The sequence below is a fragment of the Chelonia mydas genome, chromosome 3, assembly GCF_015237465.2.
Source record: "Chelonia mydas isolate rCheMyd1 chromosome 3, rCheMyd1.pri.v2, whole genome shotgun sequence".
Classification (NCBI taxonomy): domain Eukaryota; kingdom Metazoa; phylum Chordata; order Testudines; family Cheloniidae; genus Chelonia; species Chelonia mydas.
In genome coordinates, this window is record NC_057851.1 from 112,061,388 (window position 1) to 112,082,931 (window position 21,544).

The following is a 21,544-nucleotide window of genomic DNA, read 5'->3' on the forward strand; positions in this document are numbered from 1 at the left end:
AAATAGGAACTTCTTGGTCTGTGCACAGCAATTCATTTCTGGGATGAAAAGAAATGGGAAAGGACAAATGAAAAGGGCAAAATTAGTAGGAAAAGAAATTGTATTTTTAAAACTGCTCAGAAGGATTTGCAAACAAAGGAAATGTTTAAAATAAAAAAAAGAGTGAATGAACAAAAACTCAGTAAGTACATTCTCCACTCTACAGTCCCCCTTTAATTTCACTGCACTAAAATGAATGCTTCATCCCACCTAGTGCCCTCACACACAACTTCTCCTGAGGAGAGCATACAAATGAACGCAAAGCTTCATATAAAGTGATATACTGTGGATCAAGGACAGCATATGGTCCTTTATTCTGAACTATTTTTGTTGATCCATATTGCAAAACATTGCAATACAACATCACACAGAACAACCAGTGCATGTTTTTGGGATTTTTTAGGACTAATTCATTCCACTTTTTCTTGATATCCTTTCCAATAAGTTTCTGTAGCTCCTAAAGATGATTCAGGACAATGCTATGTCAGGGTTTTAGCAAAATACTAGATTACCTCGGCATATCTTTACTGGATCACCTGCGTTGGAAGGGAACTCTAATGGGTCTCTTATTCCATATCCTTGCACCACCACAGGACTGATTGCAGTATACTCAGTCACCACTAATAGACCGTGTCTAGTCAAGCCTTAAATATATCCAGCAATGACAATTTCACAACCAGCTTTGGCAGCTCCACTTGTGCAGTTTTAACTAATATTTAACCTGGATCTCCCTGGCTGCAGCTTAAACCTTTTACATTTTAGCTTGTCCATTAAAAAATTAAAACAACTGGCCTTTTTTCTCCTCTTCTATTTTGTCCTAAACAGTTATCGAGTCTCCCCAGTCTCTTTTTCTCTGTATTGAACATGCCCAGCTCTCTTATCCTTTCCTCACACATCTTAGTTTCCAAACATTTTCTCTTGAGTATTTCTCACCTATATCTCTCTCACATTATAACAAATCAATTTCTTGCTAAGCAACATATCAGCTGTCAACATTCAAATTTTGCAGAAACATTTGCAAATCATCATTTGGACTTGCTTCTTCTTACTTCACTAATACAAATCTTTTAATTCTTCCTGGTCCTTCTATATGAGAGATACTGTAAGGGAATGCTATTGATTACATTTCCCTTTAACCCAGTTCCAGTGGGTAATGAGTTAAGTGAATGAGTCTTCCAGCCAAGTTAAGGAGGAAAAACAAATTAACACAGTAACTGCTGTACTTCACAAACAATCCCTGGAATCCAACTGGGAAATTTTAGGGAAGAAGAGTCCACAAAGAGAAGGCACCAGAAGGAAAATTTGGAAACAGCAAGTATCAGGGATTGGGAGGAAAGGCGGCCATGCAAGGAGGGTGGGTGGGAAGCAAATGTGATTAGGGACTAAGCCCAGGGTCCATCTTTTTGTTGTGTTTCTACAACACCTGGCACAGTGCCTATGACTAGAGTCCCTAGGTGCTACAGTAATACATATAATAAATAATAATCATAAAGATTCAATTGGGCAAGATGCTTAGCACTCTGGCCCCTATTCAGCAAAGCACTTAAGCACGTGCTTAACTTCAAGACTTGGTTCCATTGCCTTCAAAGAAGGAAAACAGCAAAAGCAGGAAGATTGTTGGAGGCAGAGCAGGCAGCAGTATGAGGAGATGACTCTGGTAGTTGATCTATGACTGACGCTCCCCCTTTATGGGAAGGAAAGAAGAAAAATTGGAAAGAAAGAGAAAGAAGAGATAGAAATCAGGGTGAGAGGGGGAGAAGGAAGGAGGCATATACAGAGGAAGAATACACTGTCTTTGATAGCATTAGCAGAAGGAAGTCACTACCACTTACAAAAACAGAACCTATCCAGGGTTATGTAATCTGAAATAGCATCATTATTGGGCCTTTAGCCAACTGGTTCCTGAGTCTCTGAAATCAGTCAGGGCTATTGTGTGTCTTACAGTAGTTAATGGGCTCTCTTCAAACCTGGAGTCCACTGGCTCTCCTCTTCCCACTGCTGCCTGCCCTGCTGAATGAGGGTACGGCATTCTTTCCAAAGCCAGGTGGAAGGTCTCTGGAACCAGAGGGAGGGAGGGAACCTGGAGGGAATCTGCAGCAGCACAACACACTCAGTTCCATTCAGACTAGGAGGGACACAGCCACAGTGCCTATAAGTGCCTGATTCAGTGCATCCCCTTTGGGCGGGGTCCTATGAGTTGACTATAAGTCGAAGCTATCTTCCTGTGATACTAACCCCAAGGAGGTCAGTGGTGGAGATACAGTCTACCCACTCCCTGGAGCGAATGCTCTCCCTCGTGAATCAAACACAATGTTGTACAGAACACTGACGTTTCAGAGCACTATATAAGTGCTAAGTACTATTATAATTTATTTTATTATAGTCAGCTAAAATAAAGAAAACTTCTGAGTGGAATTTTTACTACCCAGACATTCTGAAGTTATCAGCTCTATTTGCTATATTTAAAATCAATCTCATTACAGTGTGCTTTTGTGTTAGCTTTAACTTTTAAAATTATAAAATGCACTTGTGATACTATAGAAAAAATTCAGTGAATATAATACCATCCAAAACAATTCCTTCCTCCCAACCTGGCAGAAAAAGGCTATTACAAATGACAAATTAGAGGAAGGGGGAGGAAAGGGAAGGAGAAAAAAACTGCAATAGTAGTATGACATATTGACTCTTTGATATCATTTTACAGGCAAGAACAAGTCAGCATATAAGAGTGACAAGGTCAAGGAGAACTGACTCACTGTCATTTGTGTAACAGGACTGCATGGGAGTTACCTGACAATTGTCACAAGCATGACCACACAGCTTTAACTGTATGAGCGTATTATTAGAGGAAAGAACAAAATTACACCCATGCCAGTCTTAAGAGTAAAAAGACGTAAGGTACTAGAATCTGCACCTGTCAGCTTTATTTGGAGGGTTATATTTTGATTTTTACAGCAATTACAAGTGCTCTAAAAAATCCTGAATCTCTCAATAGCTATAATTCCTTTGGAGAGGAATACATGAATTCTTGCATTCCTGGGAAAACTCGCACTTATTCTGGGCCTAATATTGTGGCCCTTACATGATTAACATTTGCTCCCATGAGTAATCACAATGACACCAATGGAACTAATGTCATGAGTATTATTCATCCTGGTATAGCATCCAGGAAAACAGGGTCCCAATCCTGATTGGGGATCTGAGCGCTACTGTAATCACAGAATCACAGAAATGTAGGGCTGGAAGGGACCTCGAGAACTGTTCTAGTCCAGGCCCCCAGCACTTAGGCACAACCAAATAAACCTAGACCATCCCTGCCCAACCCATACTTAAAAATGACCAGTGATGGGAATTCCACAACCTCCCTTGGAAGCCTATTCCAGTGTTTAACAACCCTTATAGTTAGAAAGTTTTTCTAATGTGTAGCCTAAATCTCCCTTGCTGCAGATTAAGCCCATTATTTCTTATTCTACCTTCAATGGACATGGAGAACAACAGATCATGTCCTCTTTATAACAGCAACTGAAGTTTCCTGGGGTGATCATTAGTAATTCGATCCACATACAATATCTACTTTAGGTATTTCAAAACGTAGACGTAAGGATACCTACTAGTAAATATTTTTTCCCCAAACATCTATGGGCAGGTCGTCAAGTGAATCTGAGCAAACTCAGTACACAGCGGCAAAGAACACAGGTGGATTTCCATCACCTTTCTGTCCCGTCACCCAATCCCAGTCATTCCAAGGGCCCTTCCAGTGGCCCAGCATCACCACCTTGCAGCACAGTTTGGCCATGCCAAGGAAAAGCACCATCCTACTCCAACATCAGGGCAGGAACAGAAGACGTACAGCCGGTGCAGCGGGCAGAGTGGTGGCTCTACACTAGTCCCCTACTCAAGGCTCTTCCTATTAGCTGCTGAGCACCTCCGACTCCACTTTCAGTGGGAAAAAAGTGCTTAGCACGTGGCAGGAGCAGGCCCTGGGATTCAGTGCAATTATGCCATGCCCATAGCTCTGCAATCCTCTACATTCCTGTCTGTCCTCACATGGTTGTATTTAATTGATTACAAGGACAGAGATAGGATAGATGTACTTTGTAAGAGCTAAAGGGAGCTGCACAGCAGATTGTCCGCTCATCCATAATGCAGGACCACAACCTATAAAAGGCTTATGCTCAAACTACTATCAATCTCTCCAAAGGTAAAATATTTATTTAACTACTGCAGCAGAAGCCAAATCCTCGCAATATCAGGCTTTTCATTTGAAAAGCCAGGAAGTTAGAAAATGATTTATAAAGGCTATGCTGATGACTAAAAATTCATAAGCAACTCCGTGTCTGGTTTCAGTCTTGTACAGTCAGGGGACAGGGAGAAGGGGTGGCTGGATGAGGCAGGGGTCCCGGGGGCGCAGGCAGGAAGGAGAGGGGGGGTTGGATGGAGTGGCAGGGGGCGGTTAGGGGCAGGGGTCCGGGAGTGGTCAGGGGACAGGAAGTGGGGTGGTGGATGGGACAGGGGTCCCGGGGGGTGCCGTCAGGGAACAGGGTGGGTTGGATGGGGCAGGAGTCCTGTGGGGGGTGGATAGGAGGTGGGGGCCAGGCCACAACCCCCTCCCCTAACCGGCCCTCCATACAATTTCCGAAATCCGATGCGGCCCTCAGGCCAAAAAGTTTGCCCACCCCTGATATAGAGAATCCCCTTTAATAAATCCTCCCCTAAGAGATGTCTCCGTCCAAACTGTGTGCTCCTCTGCACCTGTCAGCTTTCCCCCTGCCCTTAGTTTAAAAACTGTTCTATGACCTTTTCAATTTTACATGCCAGCAATCTGGTTCCATTTTGGTTTAGGTGGAGCCCATCCTTCCTGCATAGACTCCCTCTTTCCCAAAAGGTTCCCCAGTTCCTAATAAACCTAAATCTTCCTCCCAACACCATTGTCTCACTCATACATTAAGACTCCGCACTTCTGCCTGTCTATCTGGCCCTTCCCTTGGAATAAGAAGCATTTCAGAGATTGCTACCATGGAGATCCTGGATTTTAGTCTCTTTCTTAGAAGCCTAAATTTGGCCTCCGGGATGTCTCTCTTACCTTTCCCTGTGTCGTTGGTCCTTACCTATATCATGACCACCAGCTCCTCCCCAGCATTGTACATAAGCCTTTCTAGATATCTCGAGCGATCTGCAATCTTTGCACCCAGCAGGCAATTCACTATGCAGTTCTCCCAATCATCATAAACCCACCTCTCTATATTTCTAATGATCAAGTCCCCCATTAATATTACCTGTCTCTTCCTAATACCTGGGGCTGTCTCCCCTGGAGAGGTATCCTCAGTGCGAGGGGATACCATGACATCATCTGAATGATGCACTATATTGCATTAACCACTACTCAGCTCCAAGGTCCCTCCACTTGCTAAACCTTCAAACAACACCTTTATTGCTTTTTCTCATGCTGCCCATCACAGCTTTTGGGAAAAGCTGCCTGTAAACACCCACAACACTAACTGATTGTCCCATTTTTTGACAGGCAGACTAATGTTAGACATGCCACCATGACTGTATACACAGAAATGGGAGGAAAAGGACAGGAGAACAAAGGAAGCTTCAAGATGTAGAAAGCATAGATGATTCTATGCACTGAACTCTTGAAGTCCATGGAATTTTTGTGTGTTGAGGAACTTCAAAATTAGGGTTTGATCCTGAAACATTAAAGTTAATGAGAGTTAATGGGAGTTTTTCAACTGAGTTGAATGGGAGCAGGATTGAGCCATTAGTCCCTAAATGTCACCCTAGTGCTGGCAACAAAAGTGGTGCTAAGAAAGTGTTTACAGATGGTTAGTGAATACTTTAAAATGCAGGCATTTTTAAAAAAAAATATATTAGATGGTACTTTTTTACTTCTAAGTTTATAAACTTTAAAAAGTTTCAGTGAACATTATAATTTCAGTTAGCCATGATTGTTTGTGATAAAGAGATTTAAAGCAACTTATTAAGTTCTACTTGATAGCCACTGACTGCAACAATAACCAGAAGTCCCATGATTTGTAAGGATATCAACTCGGACAATAACAACACTTAGCCTCTATACTGTAAGATCTTCAGGGCAGAGACTGTCCATTACTGAGTGTCTGTAACAATACCCAGCACAATGAGGCCCTAATCTTGTTTGGGGCCTCTAGGCCTTATTGTAATAGCAATCATTTTAAAAATATTATTATTAATTGAGCACTTTTCATCTGTAGTGTTCAAAGCAGAGAAGGAAAGTAAGTGTCTTTATCACCATTTTACATATGGGGAAACTGAGGTACAGACAGGTGAACTGACTTTGAGCAGAGCAGGTCAGGGGCAAAGCCAGAAATAGAACCCTGATGTCTGGACTGCCAATCTACTGCCCTGCATAATGCCATATGCTTTTAAACATCATTAATAATGTAATACTAGAGGAAACAACCAGAAATCTGCAAACACATCATAAGCAAACATTTTCCTATAGATCAGTTTAGAACAGTAGGTTTTTGAAATGTATAAATAATTTTAAAATGCTTTCCTGGCTTCAAAGAATATTGTATTTGTTATCTAAATGAACAGATGACAGATATAACCATTCAGAATCAGTCACTTACCTTGAAGCCTTTGCATAACATCGGCAATATGCCTGGGTGATCTCCCCGCTAGCCTGGAGGAGGCCATGGTCTCTTTGCAGCAAGAATGCTTTCAGTGACAGAATCTCCACACCAAGCTGCAGACCTCAACAGGATAGAGAGTTTGGACTACTTCCTTTTAGAAAACGTCACTTAGCTTGAGCACAGCATGCCTATGATGAGTCACAGCAGCTTCTCCCCCAATGAAAGCACAGTACTCGCTTGCAATGATTGTGCTACAGCACTGTCCTTCCTTCATCAGACCTCAGAAGCCTGAAAAAAGAAAGATGTGGGCTTTAGAGAAACCTGCACCAGTTCCTGTAAAACTAAGACCCATAATTTTATTAGCTATTCTAACACATAAAGAGTGGCATGCATGGCATATATTGTATTGCTCAAGCCAGAGACACAATTAATGCTGAAAACCTGGTTGGCAAGCACTACTTCAACTGAAAGTACACAAACAAATGATTAAAGTCAACTGAAAACATGCCAGACATTGATACTTTTTATGACAGGATTGAGTATGCTGTTTCAGAAGGCTACGGTACATCAAATATTAAAATAATATTGCATCTAAAGGAAGAAATATAAAGTCCCTGGTAAAACTGAAATAGTTTAAAACTATCACTATATTTCATTGCATTAAAAAAGAACAGGTAATAACTTTTTGATCAGGATAAAATGTTAATCCCTAGTTCTACTAGGTTACTGTCCATAATCTGAAATGTCTCACTTTGCCTATTATATTTTTTTAATCACAGTAGTAATGTACAGTAAAGTTGCTTTTTTGGTCACTTGGCATAACATTTAAAGTGTAATTAACATTACAGGTCCTTAATTCACCACTGTTACTCAAGTTTTATGCTAGTGTAACTCTACTGAAATCAATGGAGTTACATCAGTGTAAAACTGCCCTGTTACAGCAGCACCTTGGGGCTCCAAAATGCTACCGTAAAACACTATCCTGACTTCTGAACAGCAAGAAAAAATTGGACTTCCAGGGGGGTTAGTTCCTCAGTGGAAGAGAAATGAGTGGATACAGACCTAGAACATTCCTTTCTACCTTGTTTTATGCATAGTGCATTCACAGGGCCAGCGCCCTCCCTCCCCCCGACACAGGTGAACATATGGCCTGGGAGTGGGTGGGAAAAGTAGCTGTAGTACACTTTTTTGTACTCCCCTGATCCTGGAGCCAAAATGCCCACTGCCCTAACAGAGAGCAGCCGTTAGACTGTTCTACATTAGGCAGTCTAGAATGTTCCTGCAGGGTCTGCACCACCATCTGAGGATTGTAAAAGCACATCATGCTCCAGTTCCATCCTCATCATGTCCCCTTCTGCCCTTGAAATACTCCCTACACCCTTATGTCCAGGGAATCCCGGTCTGCCATTTTAGGCAGTTCTTGGTCCTCTTTGCACTGCCAGAGCAGTACAAAGTAGACAGAGCAGGGAGTCAGGATCCAGCCCATTGTTCTTATTCACAGTGCTGTGCTCAAAATCTCATACCAAAGAGTGTATGATTCTGCAGACCTAATTCTCCTCTTAATCCTAACAGTTTTACATCAGTGTGAGTCCACTGACTTCAGTGGCATTGTTTCTGATTACACCTGTTTCAGTGAGAGGATAATCAGGCTCTGCAGCACTATCTGTATGTTATAGCTGTGCCAACACTAAGGAAGTGTGAAACGGGTTCAGCTGGAACAGATTTGCTAACATTTTGAACAGTAATTTAGACAAGGTGCAGGCATTTTTTATTGCATGCAGCTGGAGGTGCTCCTGTGCAGGGCTAGCTGACACAGTATTAAAAACACCTCCCGACTGTCTACTCTCCAACTACAAACATAAGTAATACCCTGACAGCTGCACCTGTACCACATGTATTATTATCTCTTACAGCAAATAGTCAAATGCTGGTGTTGATCAATGGATGGTTCTGGCCAGAGAGAAGCATGGCCAGAGCAATTCTGGGATGCATCAATTCAGGTCACACACTGTGGCAGAGCCCATTCTGGTGCTCCTTACAAAAATTAAAGCTACCCTTCCCTAACAAAACCCACAAGGTAGTCTGGTAATGGAAACAGTGCTTGCCCTCCCCCAAAAAGTTAAATCCCCTTTGAAGTACAGTGGATTGTGCTGGTGAAAATAGTTGCAATTTGCAGCTCTCTCCTCCAGTTGCAGTGAACCTAGTCCACCAAACTGAGTCAAGGATGCACAGAATTATTCAGCCCTCTTAATGATTAACTTTGAGTATCTATATGTGCAGTGTATCAGCTTATTCAATGAGTGGTCCAAAGATAGCCACATCAATTTAATACACTGTATTTTTATTTTTCAAAGAACTAGTCTTAGTTTTGTTGTCAACAACAGAGTTCTTTTTCCCTACTGATGCAATAAAAATATTATTTTCTTAAAATACTTGTATGAACTGGGTCTGGATGATCATTTATTAACTCACTCAAAACATGTGGACCTAGATCCTCAGCTGGTATAAATCGGTGAAGCACCACTGAAGTTAATGTTGGTTTAGACCAGTTGAGGAAGATACTTACTCCTTAGTAAATTCCAATTCCAATGTAAAATAATCTAGACTATGGTGCAGTGCATATATATTTAGATTTCCCTTACATGTACTGTTTTCTCTGCATAAAATGTACAGGTTGAGCCAGTTCACCTTTATAAATGGGATTGTAGCAATTAATAAATTATCTTGCTGAGAATAAAGAGTGAGTGCTGTGTAGTGAGAATTCATGGCCCTAAATCATAATTTGAAAGCTCCTTTGTAAGCAGTGGGAAGTGATTCTAATATAAAGAGGGGGAACTAAGCTGCAACAGATGGGGAAAGAAAACGGTATTAGACACGGAAACAACAGCATCACCACAGTCACCTCATCAACCAGAAAGAACCATAGGAACATACAGTAGGCATTACCAACACAGATTAAAGCAATATTCTTTGTAGTCTAGTATCCTGTCTCCAGTAGTGACTATCACCTGATGCTTCAAAGGAAGATAAAAACCAAAACCCAAAATGCACATAGTTTTGCAGCGTAATGGGGAGTATATTTTTTCCTCACCTCCCACAGGCAATCAGTTTATATCTCAAGACATAAGATTTGTTTGTTGTTCTAACAATGTTTTACTCTTTAGAGTTGCAAATACTATTAAAATTCCATTACACTAAACATATTTACAGCACTTACAGAAAAACATTTCATTATAAAAAACTAACAGGTTTTCCCATTGTGTATCAGCCATATGTATTAAAAACTTGAAAGAATACATTTTCAGAACATTGCATAGATTTGTAACTATTTGGAGTCCTTGTCTTTAATGGCAATTGCATGACTGAAAACAGCAATGCTTTAGAAAATTAGCTCTAAATACGAGCATTTCTATAAAACTTAGACTGAAGTACCCAGTAGTCTGCAAGCTGCTCTAGGTTTTAGCATTCTACAGGTGACTAAAGCCTTATTTTTGTTACATTATTATTGTTATGCCATATTATTAATTACATGTACTTGTTGACAGAGATATACAGTAGAACCTCACATTTACAAACACCTGATAAATGGAGATTGTTCATAACTTTGAACAAAATGTTATGGTTGTTTTTTCAAAAGTTTACAACTGAACATTGATTTAATACAGCTTTGAAACTTTACTATGCAGAAGAAAAATGCTGTTTTAACTATCCTAATTTAAATTAAACAAGCTCAGAAACAGTTTCCTTACCTTGTCAAATCTTTTATTTTAATCTTTCCCTTTATTTTTTTAGTAGTTTATGTTTAACGCAGTACTGTAGTGTATTTGCTTTGGGGTATTTTTTGGCTCTGCTGCTGCCTGATTGCATACTTCCAGTTCCAAATGAGATGTGTGATTGACTGATGAGTTTGTAACTCTGGTGTTCATAACTCTAAGGTTCTACTGTACAGAGATTAAGGATATGAGATAAAAATGAACAAGTATACTTAACATTGTAATGAACGTTCATCTCATTTAAAGACATCATTGCCATCTGCCTGGGCACATGCGTGGCCCCGTGTGATTTTAAAATAAAAATAAAAGATGAATAGTCAATTTCTGCCCTCAGATAAAAGCACAAACCCCAGTAAAGTCAATGGCAGTTGTGCATGTCAACCCAAGAACAGAAATCGGCTCTTGCATGGCACTGGTTTTAAACACTGTAGAATATGTTACTTTTTCTGCAAATGTAAGAAAAGGGAAATCTTATCTCATGTAGAGAACACTAGTACCAAATCTCTCATGTTACCTTTTTCATGAGAAGGCCTAAATTATTTCACAACACTTAGAAACATGTTAGCTGTACTTAAAAACAGGCCACTGAATGAAAATAAACAAGTTTCCGTTTATTGGTAGACCTGGACCAAGCACTAGGAGATCTCATGGTATCTCATTCTTCTATTCTTTAGAGTTATAAAACATGTGATAACTAATGAATATGTGATAGTCTTAAAAAACCATGCAGAATCTTCTGCACACTATACTTAATTTCAGTATCCAATCTAACACTCTCGTTGATGACAGAAAAGGTGTTTCCTGGTTGAAAAATGGGAAACAGCAAAATACGTGTCTGTCTTTTGGTCAAAAAAACTATATTTTGAGAAGCTGTAGTGTTTACTCTTTTACATGAGTACCATTTCACACTAATTCACACACTATTTAAGGAGAGCAGTCAAGAAATCTCCGCCCCTTTCAAATGAGCAATCTTTGGCCCGCCTATAAATTGATCCTGCTGCCTTCTTAGGCCTCAATTAATTTTTAAAAAATGTTGGTAGATGGCTTAATTCATTCATCTTTGTAAAAATGCTTCCAGGGCCTTAGATAAGAGGAACCATAGAAGTCAAAAGTACCTTTTGTTATTATTATGTTTATATTGGAAGAGAAAAATGCTTACATCCATAAGAGCACACAAAAATATCTTTATAGTATTTATAGTATGTAGTGCACTGTGAATTACAATTATTGTTAGTAATAATAAATCCATTTGGTAGAGCGTTACTAACCCAACAGAATACAAATTCATAGTTATGTTACAGTATTGTAGAAAGAGGAAGGGAATAGCAGAAATATGCAAATGACAGGATGAACACTTAACTAAAAAAAGAAAGTATTGTTTTTTATTATTATTTTGATATTACTAATCATGCGCTGTGTATCACAATGTTCGTAGTGCTCAGCTACTGGTCACTGGATCTGGCCACTGGTCATCAGAATGTGTAAACAACAGTCAATAGCTGACTTAAGCTAACAAGATATATGCCTGGAGCAAACAGATTTAAAATGTCCACACAGGGCTTTATTAAAATGATTTAAAAACTGGTTTTGGTTAAACTGGTGCTAGTTTTGTGTGTGGACAAGGATACAGTTGGGATTACAACTCAGGAGGTCCTGGCCTCCAGTCCCGTGCCAATATCTTAAATTATGCTCCCTCGGGAAGAAAGTTTAATAAAGCAGCCAGATATGCTCTTATATAGCCCAAAGTGCTCAGCTACAGCTGTAGCAACTACACTGTACTAAGTCTGTTTCAAGGAGAAAATTTAAACCTGAAAAGCAATAGTATAACAGTGTTTCAAGCAGAGATACCATTTGGTTTTTAATCTTGTAAATAAAAGAAAGAAATCGCTATTGGACCACATTTAAATTGCAAATCTGTACTTGTATGCTAATGCATTGTACAATACAACCAGCTTATGTGCTCTGCTGCTCTCCCAAAATCTGCTGGGTCTTAAACATACACCGCATAAGATCATGGAAAAAACATCAGTTTGGCTCTGGAAAGTGTTCAGATACTGCTGTTCACAACTCCCATCCCCGTCACTTTGTACTTCCTTTTTTCTACATCAGGGATTGCTTTCGGAAAAAGAAGATGAAGGAAGATGTAAATGTTGACCTTTCAAAAAGGACGCTATATAGAGACATTCAAACAGGACGCTGGGTTCTAAGCTATTGTAAATGTCTCCACTCCAAAACTGAAAGAATTAATATTGGAAAATGGTCAGGTTTTTTTCCCTGAAAAAGCAAGTGAAGTACCCACCCTGGAGCTTCAGATGCTTCTTGTTCTGGCAGTTATATTTCTGCATGCTTTTGCACTTTAAAACATAATGTTGAGGGCTTATAAATTGAACATATGGGGGGTCTGGGGTGAGAGGTCATATTTAACGTAAGCTGTATGTTTGGCATTTTAGAATTTGGCATATTCATCATGCAAATGCCCTGTACCTTACTCTGCAGACTGTAAAATGATCAGTGAGGCTCTAGTCCTGCAAGCATATAGGGATGTGCTTAACTTTAAGTGTCTGAACAGTCCCACTAATTTCAGTGCATTGTTTCAAGTTAAGCACTTGTATAAACATTTGTAGGAAGGAGATCTAAAACGTGAATTTGCTTTTTATATTTTCTGTGAAGCCAGGAAAAATATAATAACACTAAGGTGCCTACCTTCTTGGATGGGTATGTACTCAGGCTGCTAGCCCCTCCCACAGCTTGCGCCATGGCTACTCTTTTATTTTTAGCACACTAGCTCAATCAGAGGTAGCATGGGTATGTCTACTCAAGCTGGAAATTTTCCCTCCAGCGGGAAGTGTAGACTTATCTTTCCGCAACTTTAACTCTTAACTGTTCTATTCAGACAGAAAAACACTAAAATTCTTGATCAGTCCTGAGACTTCCAAGCAAAAAGGGGCACGTGGCCTACGGTGATAAAGACTCCCTTTCCTGTTCAAAAGAAAGAACATTCATAGTAGGGGTTTTCTTTGACACTAGGTGCCAATACTAATGTAACTCAGCATAACTCCACTGAAGTCAATGGGCTGTAGCAATTTATGCTAGAAAGAGAACTAGTCCTAGTGAAGTATCCTTTAATGAGTCAAGTTCAAATTTTAATAAACTAAAATAAATACCCCATCCTGATGTATATTCATGATTATGAAAACTCTTGAGTACAGTCTATTTAAATTGTAACAGTCTGAAGCACAACTACCATTTATTAAAACAATTAATTTATTAACTGGAAAATGTGCAGAGCTGGTGATGAAAAGGAAAGTATGGATTGCCTGCATTCAAGAGACCAAATGGAAGGGAGCGAAGAGAAGAAGTACTGGGGAAGGCTATTAGCCATTATACTATGGAATTCTGAATAAGATAAATGGAGCTTTAGACAAAGTGATGCGGGAATGTGCAGTGGTTGTGGATAGGATAAGTCACAGGATAATTTTCATTATGTTAGCTCTTGAAAACATCCCCCTAAATGTTGTATGTGCATAACCCCAAGTAGGATAGGAGGAACAAGAAGAAGAGAATTTCTGGGGGGGGAAATGGACACTGTTGTACAAAAAATGATAAAGAATGAAAGAGTGACTCCACTGATAAATCTTAATGTCTACATGGAGAGCGACAGTAAATGCTTCAAAAAGGTAGCATGGCAGCCATGGGTCTGGACATAGAAACAAGGAAGGAGAAACTATCTTATAGTACTCGCAGACATATAATTTAGTAGTCAATACATTCTTCACTAAGAAGGAAGAACATTAGATCAGAATAGTAGTAGGAGGTAGTAGATGGTTTATCAGGGAGTAATCTGATCTGAAGAACATCAAAAAAGTGTAAGATCATCCCAGGGGAAAGCAGTGCAACTCAATATAGAATGCTAGTTCTTGACTATGGGTACATAGTGAATATGTGAAGAAAATGGTCCAAAGCAATAAAGAAAACGAAGCACTGGAAGCTTAATGAAGTTAACAAGGGGTTTAAAATGAACATGTTGGAGATCTATTTAGAAGAGTTAAGACAAAATACAAATCAATGACGGAAGCATACTGCAAGCAAAATTCCAGAATGTGCGAAGAGTCTGCTTGATGAAACAAAAGCAAGAGCCTTCCTCCTTCCCCCCCACCCACCCCCATCACATCTGATGGTGGAATGAGTAAGTTTGAGAGGTTGTGGAGAAAACGAACAAGCATTTTTAACTTTGGCAAGCAATGCTTCAACAGTCAGATTTTCAGCAGTATAAAAAAAGTCAAAAGAGGTGGCAGTCGCTACGGCTAAAGCCATGGAAGGCTTATATGACTGTCTTGAAACATAGGAGGGTGAGAAGGAAATATATAGACTGGCAAAGACCTACAAGAAAACTAAAGACATTGGTGAGATCAAAATAATTACACTGAAAGTGCAAATACATTGATCAATGAGAACCAGATTAAGGAAGAGGGGAGAAATTACGTTGAAATGTTTATGAATGAGGAGACTCCAAGAGAACCATGCTGCATGATGAAACCAAACCATGGTCTGCTGGCACCAGTCCTAGAAGAAGCTGCAGAACCAACAAACAAAAATAAGAAAGCTCTCAGCCCCAATGGCTTAGCAGCAGGAGTATGGAAGTGCCTGGGTCAAACAGGTGTGAACATATTGACACAACTGTTTAATTCCATCATGAGGATTGAGAAGACAGCTAATGCCTGAGAAAAATACTGGTACTTATGTGCTCTAAGAGAAAAAGAGACATACAAGAAGTGTAACTACTTTGGCATTAAACTTATGAGCCACAGGATGAAGATTTCAGAGGAAGTTATTGATAAGAGACTATGAAGAAAAGCAAAAGGTCAGTAACAATCAGTTTGGATTCGTTCCAGGCAAGTCAACAATAGATGTTATTGCTGCATTAAGATTTCCCTATATTTTTCCACAAGCAAAAGGGGAAAACCTTGGACATAGTATTCATCCATCTTCAGACAGCTGATGACCACGTTGTGAGAGAAATCATCTGGTAGTGTCTGAGAATGAAACAGATACTTGAAGGCTATATTAGAGTCATCCACAACATCTACAAAAAGAAAAGGAGTACTTGTGGCACCTTAGAGACTAACCAATTTATTTGAGCATAAGCTTTCATGAGCTACAGCTCACTTCATCGGATGCATTCAGTGGAGAATACAGTGGGGAGATTTATACACATAGAGAACATGAAACAATGGGTGTTTATCACTACAAAAGGTTTTCTCTCCCCCCACCCCACTCTCGTGCTGTTACCACCGTTAGGAGGCCACGTAGAGAAACCCAGCAATTTCTTGTAAGAGTTGGAGTGCATCAAGGCTCAGCATCACACCCCTTTCTGTTCACACTGGTGCTTGATTTACAGAAAACATGCAGCAAGAGTAGCTCTCAGGTGCATGCTTTCTGCAGAAGATGCAGTGCTCGTGGGGGAGAGCAAAGAGGGAGTGGTAGAAGATTTAGAGAGATGGAGGTATCTATTTGAAAGAAATGGCATGGAAATCAGTGACACAAAACAGAGTATATGATCTACAGATTTGATGATGCATTTCAGAAAGACAATGAGACTAAGTCTGGGGGAGCCAATCACAACCCAGAGGTACAGAAATTCAAGTACCTAGATTTGACAGGATAATGGTGTACTCAACAATGAACTTATATGTAGAACAGGAAAGGCATGGACTAAATGGAGAGAAGTGTGTGGAGTGATCTGCAATAGGAAAATGCCTATCAAATTGAAAAGCAAGACCTATAAGACAGTAATTAGGCCTGCACTTTTGTATGGCTCTGAATGCTAGGCACCAAGGAAGAGCCAGGAGCAGATCCTAAATACAGTGGAAATGAAAATGTTAAGATGGATGCTTGGATTTACCGGAATGGACCATATTCAGAACAAACCATCTAAGGGAAGTGTGAAAGTGGTACCAATTATAAAAAAGCGGAAGGAATCCAGGCTTAGGTGGTTTGGACATGCGAAAAGAAGATCACAAGAATACAGGAAATAGAGTGAAGGATTGGAAGACCAAAAACTAGATGGATGAATGTTATACAAAAGGATCTCATTAGCTGCGAAGTTTCCAAGGAACTGCTTCAAGACAGACTGGAATGGAGAAGAAGGACTCGAAGAGATGACCCCATATAGATGGAAACAAATGCTAGAAAAAGAAGAGGAGATTTAATTTAAATACAAATCATACATGACTTTGAGCACTTCGGTGATTAATGTCCATCCAGTTGTATTTCATAACGAATGGTATAAAATGGAATTGCCACTGATTTAGTCAGTCTGAAGACAACATATTAAAAATTAAGATCATAAATGAAAAGAAATCCAGGAAAGCAGAGACAATCTTTCAAACTTCACATTTGGGCATGATCTGTTTGATTTTTGGACAGCAGTTCCTCTTTTCTTTAAGACATTTTATTAAAGAGTGTTTCAAATATCCACAAAATAATGAAGAGGTGGTTGCTGTCAGAAATAGTGAACATCTCCAAAAATTACAATATTATACTCATAAAACATTGTGACATATAATTCACCACGTGAGGTTAAGTACAACAATCAATAAAGTATTTCTATTATTCATAATTAAGTCAACATAGCACCCAGACAGATGAAAGTAACATTTAAATATAGTTTAGCAACATTTTGTTATATAGACCTCAAGGGTTAAAACACATCTTAGCCTTTGTGAAAATGATTCTCAGAGAGCACTCAAAATTGATTATCATCAATACTACAACAGAAAAATACGTCCTTTCTGGGTTTCTTTTGGACAACCGCCTCAGCACTTGCAAGGTTCTGGTAGGCACCCTGAAACAACATACAACCTCCCCACAAATCAGACAGGAACAGATTATGAGCTCCTTACTGACACTGCTGTGCAGTTAATCACAGGAGTAGTCTCACTGACATCAACTGGATAACTCATGAGCATCTGCGCACACAATCTGGGCCATAACAGCAGACTCTGAGAATAGTTCAAAAAAGCACTTCTCCCACTATTAATACTGTAACCACTAGTATCACTAGAGGAGAAATCATCATGCCTCAATGTCAAAATCCTAGAAACAGCCTTGACTGCCAATATTTCAGATCTGGTATCCTTCAAAGTTTTTACACACACTCACACAGACACAGACACACACACCCCAGTGCATTTTTGTTGGAATTTTTGTTGCAATATTCTTGCCCTTAATGCGTCACCATTCTGTACAGCCAAGCTGGGCAAATACATACAGTGATAACCTGACAAGTCACTGTTTCTAGGTGAAATACATCTTGCTCTGTAGTGTGTGTCAGGAATGGATGCTATTATAACATTTGTGTGTTCAGTTCCCTAGCCTTTGGTGCATATTCACACACACACACACACACACACACACACACACACACACACACCTGCTCCCTGGGGTAAGGGCCTGATCTATAAAATCCACTGAAGTCCATGGAAAGTCACTGATTTCACTGGGTTTTGGTTCAGGCCAAAGAACAGTTTCTGTGGTGGGGTGCTCTGCCTCATAGGGTTTGATTACAATCCCATATTTTCCTGTTCAGAATCAAATACATTATTCTTAACCCCACCAATAGCCCACAGACCGCTGTCCCTGGTTCCTGCATGGCCCTGAGGCAGAAGGAGGGCTGCCCCTAACGGAAATGACACTGTAGAGACTGAGCCATCTTCACACAGGACACAGCGACCCAACCTGCGCCCATCCTCGGGAGGGCAAGCCTGCCGGGCGGCGCGGCGCGGGCTGCCGGCTTGCCCCGAACGCCGCCGGCTTCCCCGGCCAGCCCCGTACCTCTCTCCCGCAGCGCTCCGCTCCTCTGCGGCCGCCCTCCCGGTGCCCCGGCCCCTGGGCTCTCCGCGGGCTCCCGCCTCCTCGCCGAGTCCCGGGGCTGTGTCTGCAGGGCTGACAGGAAGCCCCCGGCTGCCTGGTTACCGAGTGCAACAATCCGACACACGCTCCGTCCGTACACACACGCGGCGGCACCTAGCAGCGGCCACCTCCTCTCTCCCTCCTCCCCTCTGCCTCCTCCTGCAGTCAAACCATGCGGCCGCAGCCTCCCTCCTTCCCCCGTCACCGCGGGCTTCTCGCCGTCGTTGCAAGGGGCAAGCAGGTGTGTGTGAGGGGGGAGGGCTATGTGGCCCCCTTGCGTCCCTCCTGGCCAGGCTCTGGCCCCTCCCCGCCGTTACACGCAGTGCATCGCTCCGGGGATGCGCTGTGTAAGAGTGGGAGAGGCGAAGTGTCTGTAGGCGATGCAGGATTTCCCTGCTCAGAGAGCCCCCCCCCCACAAACACACACCCCCCCCACCACCAGCAGCAGCACACACACGCGCGCGCTAGCCCGCCCCCTTGCAGTGTTTCCCAGGCAGCGGCTGGGCTGTCATTTGTCCCCAGCCTTCTCTCTGTCCCCTCCCTCCCCGGGGAGGTTTCCATTAGTGGGAGCAGGAGGGGCTGGCCCTCACAACACGCGCTCCTCCAATCTCCTTCTCTCGGCTCCCTGTGATTTGCTTTGCAGTGTCCAAGCGCAGCCCCTGCTCCGATGCACACTATTTCTAAGGGGGGAAATGTGTATACCAAACCCTACATTTTTCAAGCACAGACTCTCATATCGTGAACGCAGCTGGGGACAAAACTGCAAGTGCAATCAACCTGGGCCCCAACGCCATCCTTCTACATGCCTAACTGCCTGATTTACCAGTTCAATACTAGGATCTAAATTACACTGCAATTTTGCACTAATCTGTAATTGCAGGTGTATAATTGCACCTGTGATATTAGAGGCAAGCTTCAGACCCAGCTAAAAATGAGGCCAAAATATTCTGTAGTAATGATCCAAAACACTACAGCTTAGTCTTAAAATACCTTGTATTTGTATAGGGCCTTCAGCGTGGATCTCACAGCACTTCACAAATATTAATGAGTTAAGCATTCCTGTTTGAGGAAACTGAAGCACAGAGAGGTGTGAGTGACTTACATAATATGACCTTACTAGAAGTATTTGAGGGATCTAGGAATACAGACTAGGTCTCTTGACTCCCATTCCTGAGTTTGAAACATAAGATTAACCTTTGTCCAATAGTATTACTGCAGGGTTTTGAACCATTACTGTAGAATAATGCTGTATTTGTTAGTAAGGGATTGCAGATGTCCCCTTTATTTGAGGGTCTATTTTTTTCCCCCTTTCCATTTTTATTACATTTTGATTAAAGCTTTTTCATACAAAAGATAAGAGGATTTTTTCTTCATTAGGCATCTCTGCTCACCTCTCTTCTGTGGCACTGAGGGGAACAAAGGAGTGGTATATGGCTGCAAAGTGAGAAGGGGAGAGGAGCAGAGCCAGTGTAGCACATTCTTTACCTTTCCCAAGGCTCTGAGAGCCTCTCTGTGGCAATTAGAACTTGGCAACATTAGAGCGCTCTGGGGTATGGGTGCCTTGGCTGGCTGGAGGGAGTCAGAGTTAGGGAGTAGAAGTGTTACATGGCATCCTCCCAACAGAATTCCCATGATTTAACTAAGGATGTTAATGCTTCCCTTCCAGCACAAACTTCTAATCTGCAGCATCTACCTTGCTCAGTGGGGTAACTATGCAGCCCATGGGTTGGTCTACACTATCACTTAAGTCGATGTAACTTACGTCACTCAGGGGTGTGAAAAAGACACACACCCCCAAGTGATGTAAGTTCCAGCGACCTAAGCACTGTCCACACCAGTGCAATGTCAGCTGGAGACGCTCTCCTGCCAACATAGCTTCTGCCTCTGGCAGAGGTGCAGTAATTATACCAATGGGAGAGTGCTCTCCCATCGGCACAGCTCATCTTCACCAGATGTGCTAGAGCAGCACAGCTGCATCAGTGCAGCTGTGCCGATGCAGCGCTGTAGTGTAGACTTGCCTATAGTATGACAGACATTAAGACCAGAAAGCTGGAGCCAGGACATCCAGGGGTGATCTGAGGTCTGTAGAATTACATGGCAAGGATTCTCTATGGAGCTTTGGGAGGCCATTCCCTGGGTCACTTCTACTAGGTCCCAAAATCTCTTTGCCCCTGGCTAAGCATAGCCGCAGATATTTTTTCTTACATTTTTCTCTTCTTCAGGTTTCTGTGTAAGAGGGGGGAGCCCTTAACATTTGTTTTTTCTTTAAAAAAAAATCTCCATTGGCCTTGCTACTGTGTCTGTTACGCATGTCAGTTGTAGCACAGAGGGTAGAAAAAGGAAGTGGGTGGTGACTTCTTGCTGAATTTCCCCTTAAAAAATACCACATCTTATTCTTAGAGAAACTCCTCTTCTTGCTTACTGTCTCTTTCCAAATATTTGGTTTTCTTTCAACTTCCTGAGCAAAGAATACAAGAATAAAAGTATCTTTTTTACTATACGAGTATTAGATATTACACTATAATAAAATCCCATTACTGAAATAAATGAGCACATAAAAGTATACAAAATGGTAGGAGGGTATACTGTCTTCATTGTTGTATTATGCAACTTATCTGTACAGTTAAAACTACTGAGATATATTCTGCCTCTCAGTTACACTGGATAAGCCCAGAGAAACATCACTGACTTCAGTGCAGTTACTCTGGATTTACTGTGATGTCACAGAAAGCAAGATTTGGCTCTTTATGTAAATCTCCTCCTTTTTGTGTTACAGAAAACAATAATGTGGGTATCATCCTTCCTCCTGACCCTTCTGACATAAAACATCATACCCACAGTTCAACAAACTGGAGACCACCCTGAAAAAGAAATGTGTTCAGTGATTAACACACTGGGTTGCATTTCAGAACTTCATTATTTAAATGCACAGATCTAGATTTTTGCCATAGTCAAAGGAGTGACAGTAACTTCATTCAGACTCATGCCTTATATCTTTCTTGAAAGCAGAATGTACTCCTTTATGCCACTTTTTAAGATTTTTTCTCACAACCAAATAACATCTATAAAATTTTTATGAAAGAGCCCTTCTGCAATAATTGCTTCTTGTACCTTATTTTCTTTTAATATTACAGTGTTTATGAGATCTAGAGGAAATAACCAAACTTATTTGCAGCTTTTTCGTTAGAGAAGTATCTAGTG

General features: G+C 41.1%; 1 protein-coding gene across 1 annotated transcript in view; it reads right to left on the reverse strand.

Annotated features, from left to right (window-relative positions):
- SYNE1 (spectrin repeat containing nuclear envelope protein 1) overlaps positions 1-18,586 on the reverse strand; it is a 497,076-nt gene extending 478,490 nt beyond the window's left edge. Inside the window, 2 exon segments of the mRNA XM_043543166.1 lie at positions 6,657-6,947; positions 18,266-18,586. Of these exon segments, the coding sequence (XP_043399101.1) occupies positions 6,657-6,723 (67 nt within the window). The 5' untranslated portion in view covers positions 6,724-6,947; positions 18,266-18,586.
- Positions 18,587-21,544: the final 2,958 nt, after the last annotated feature.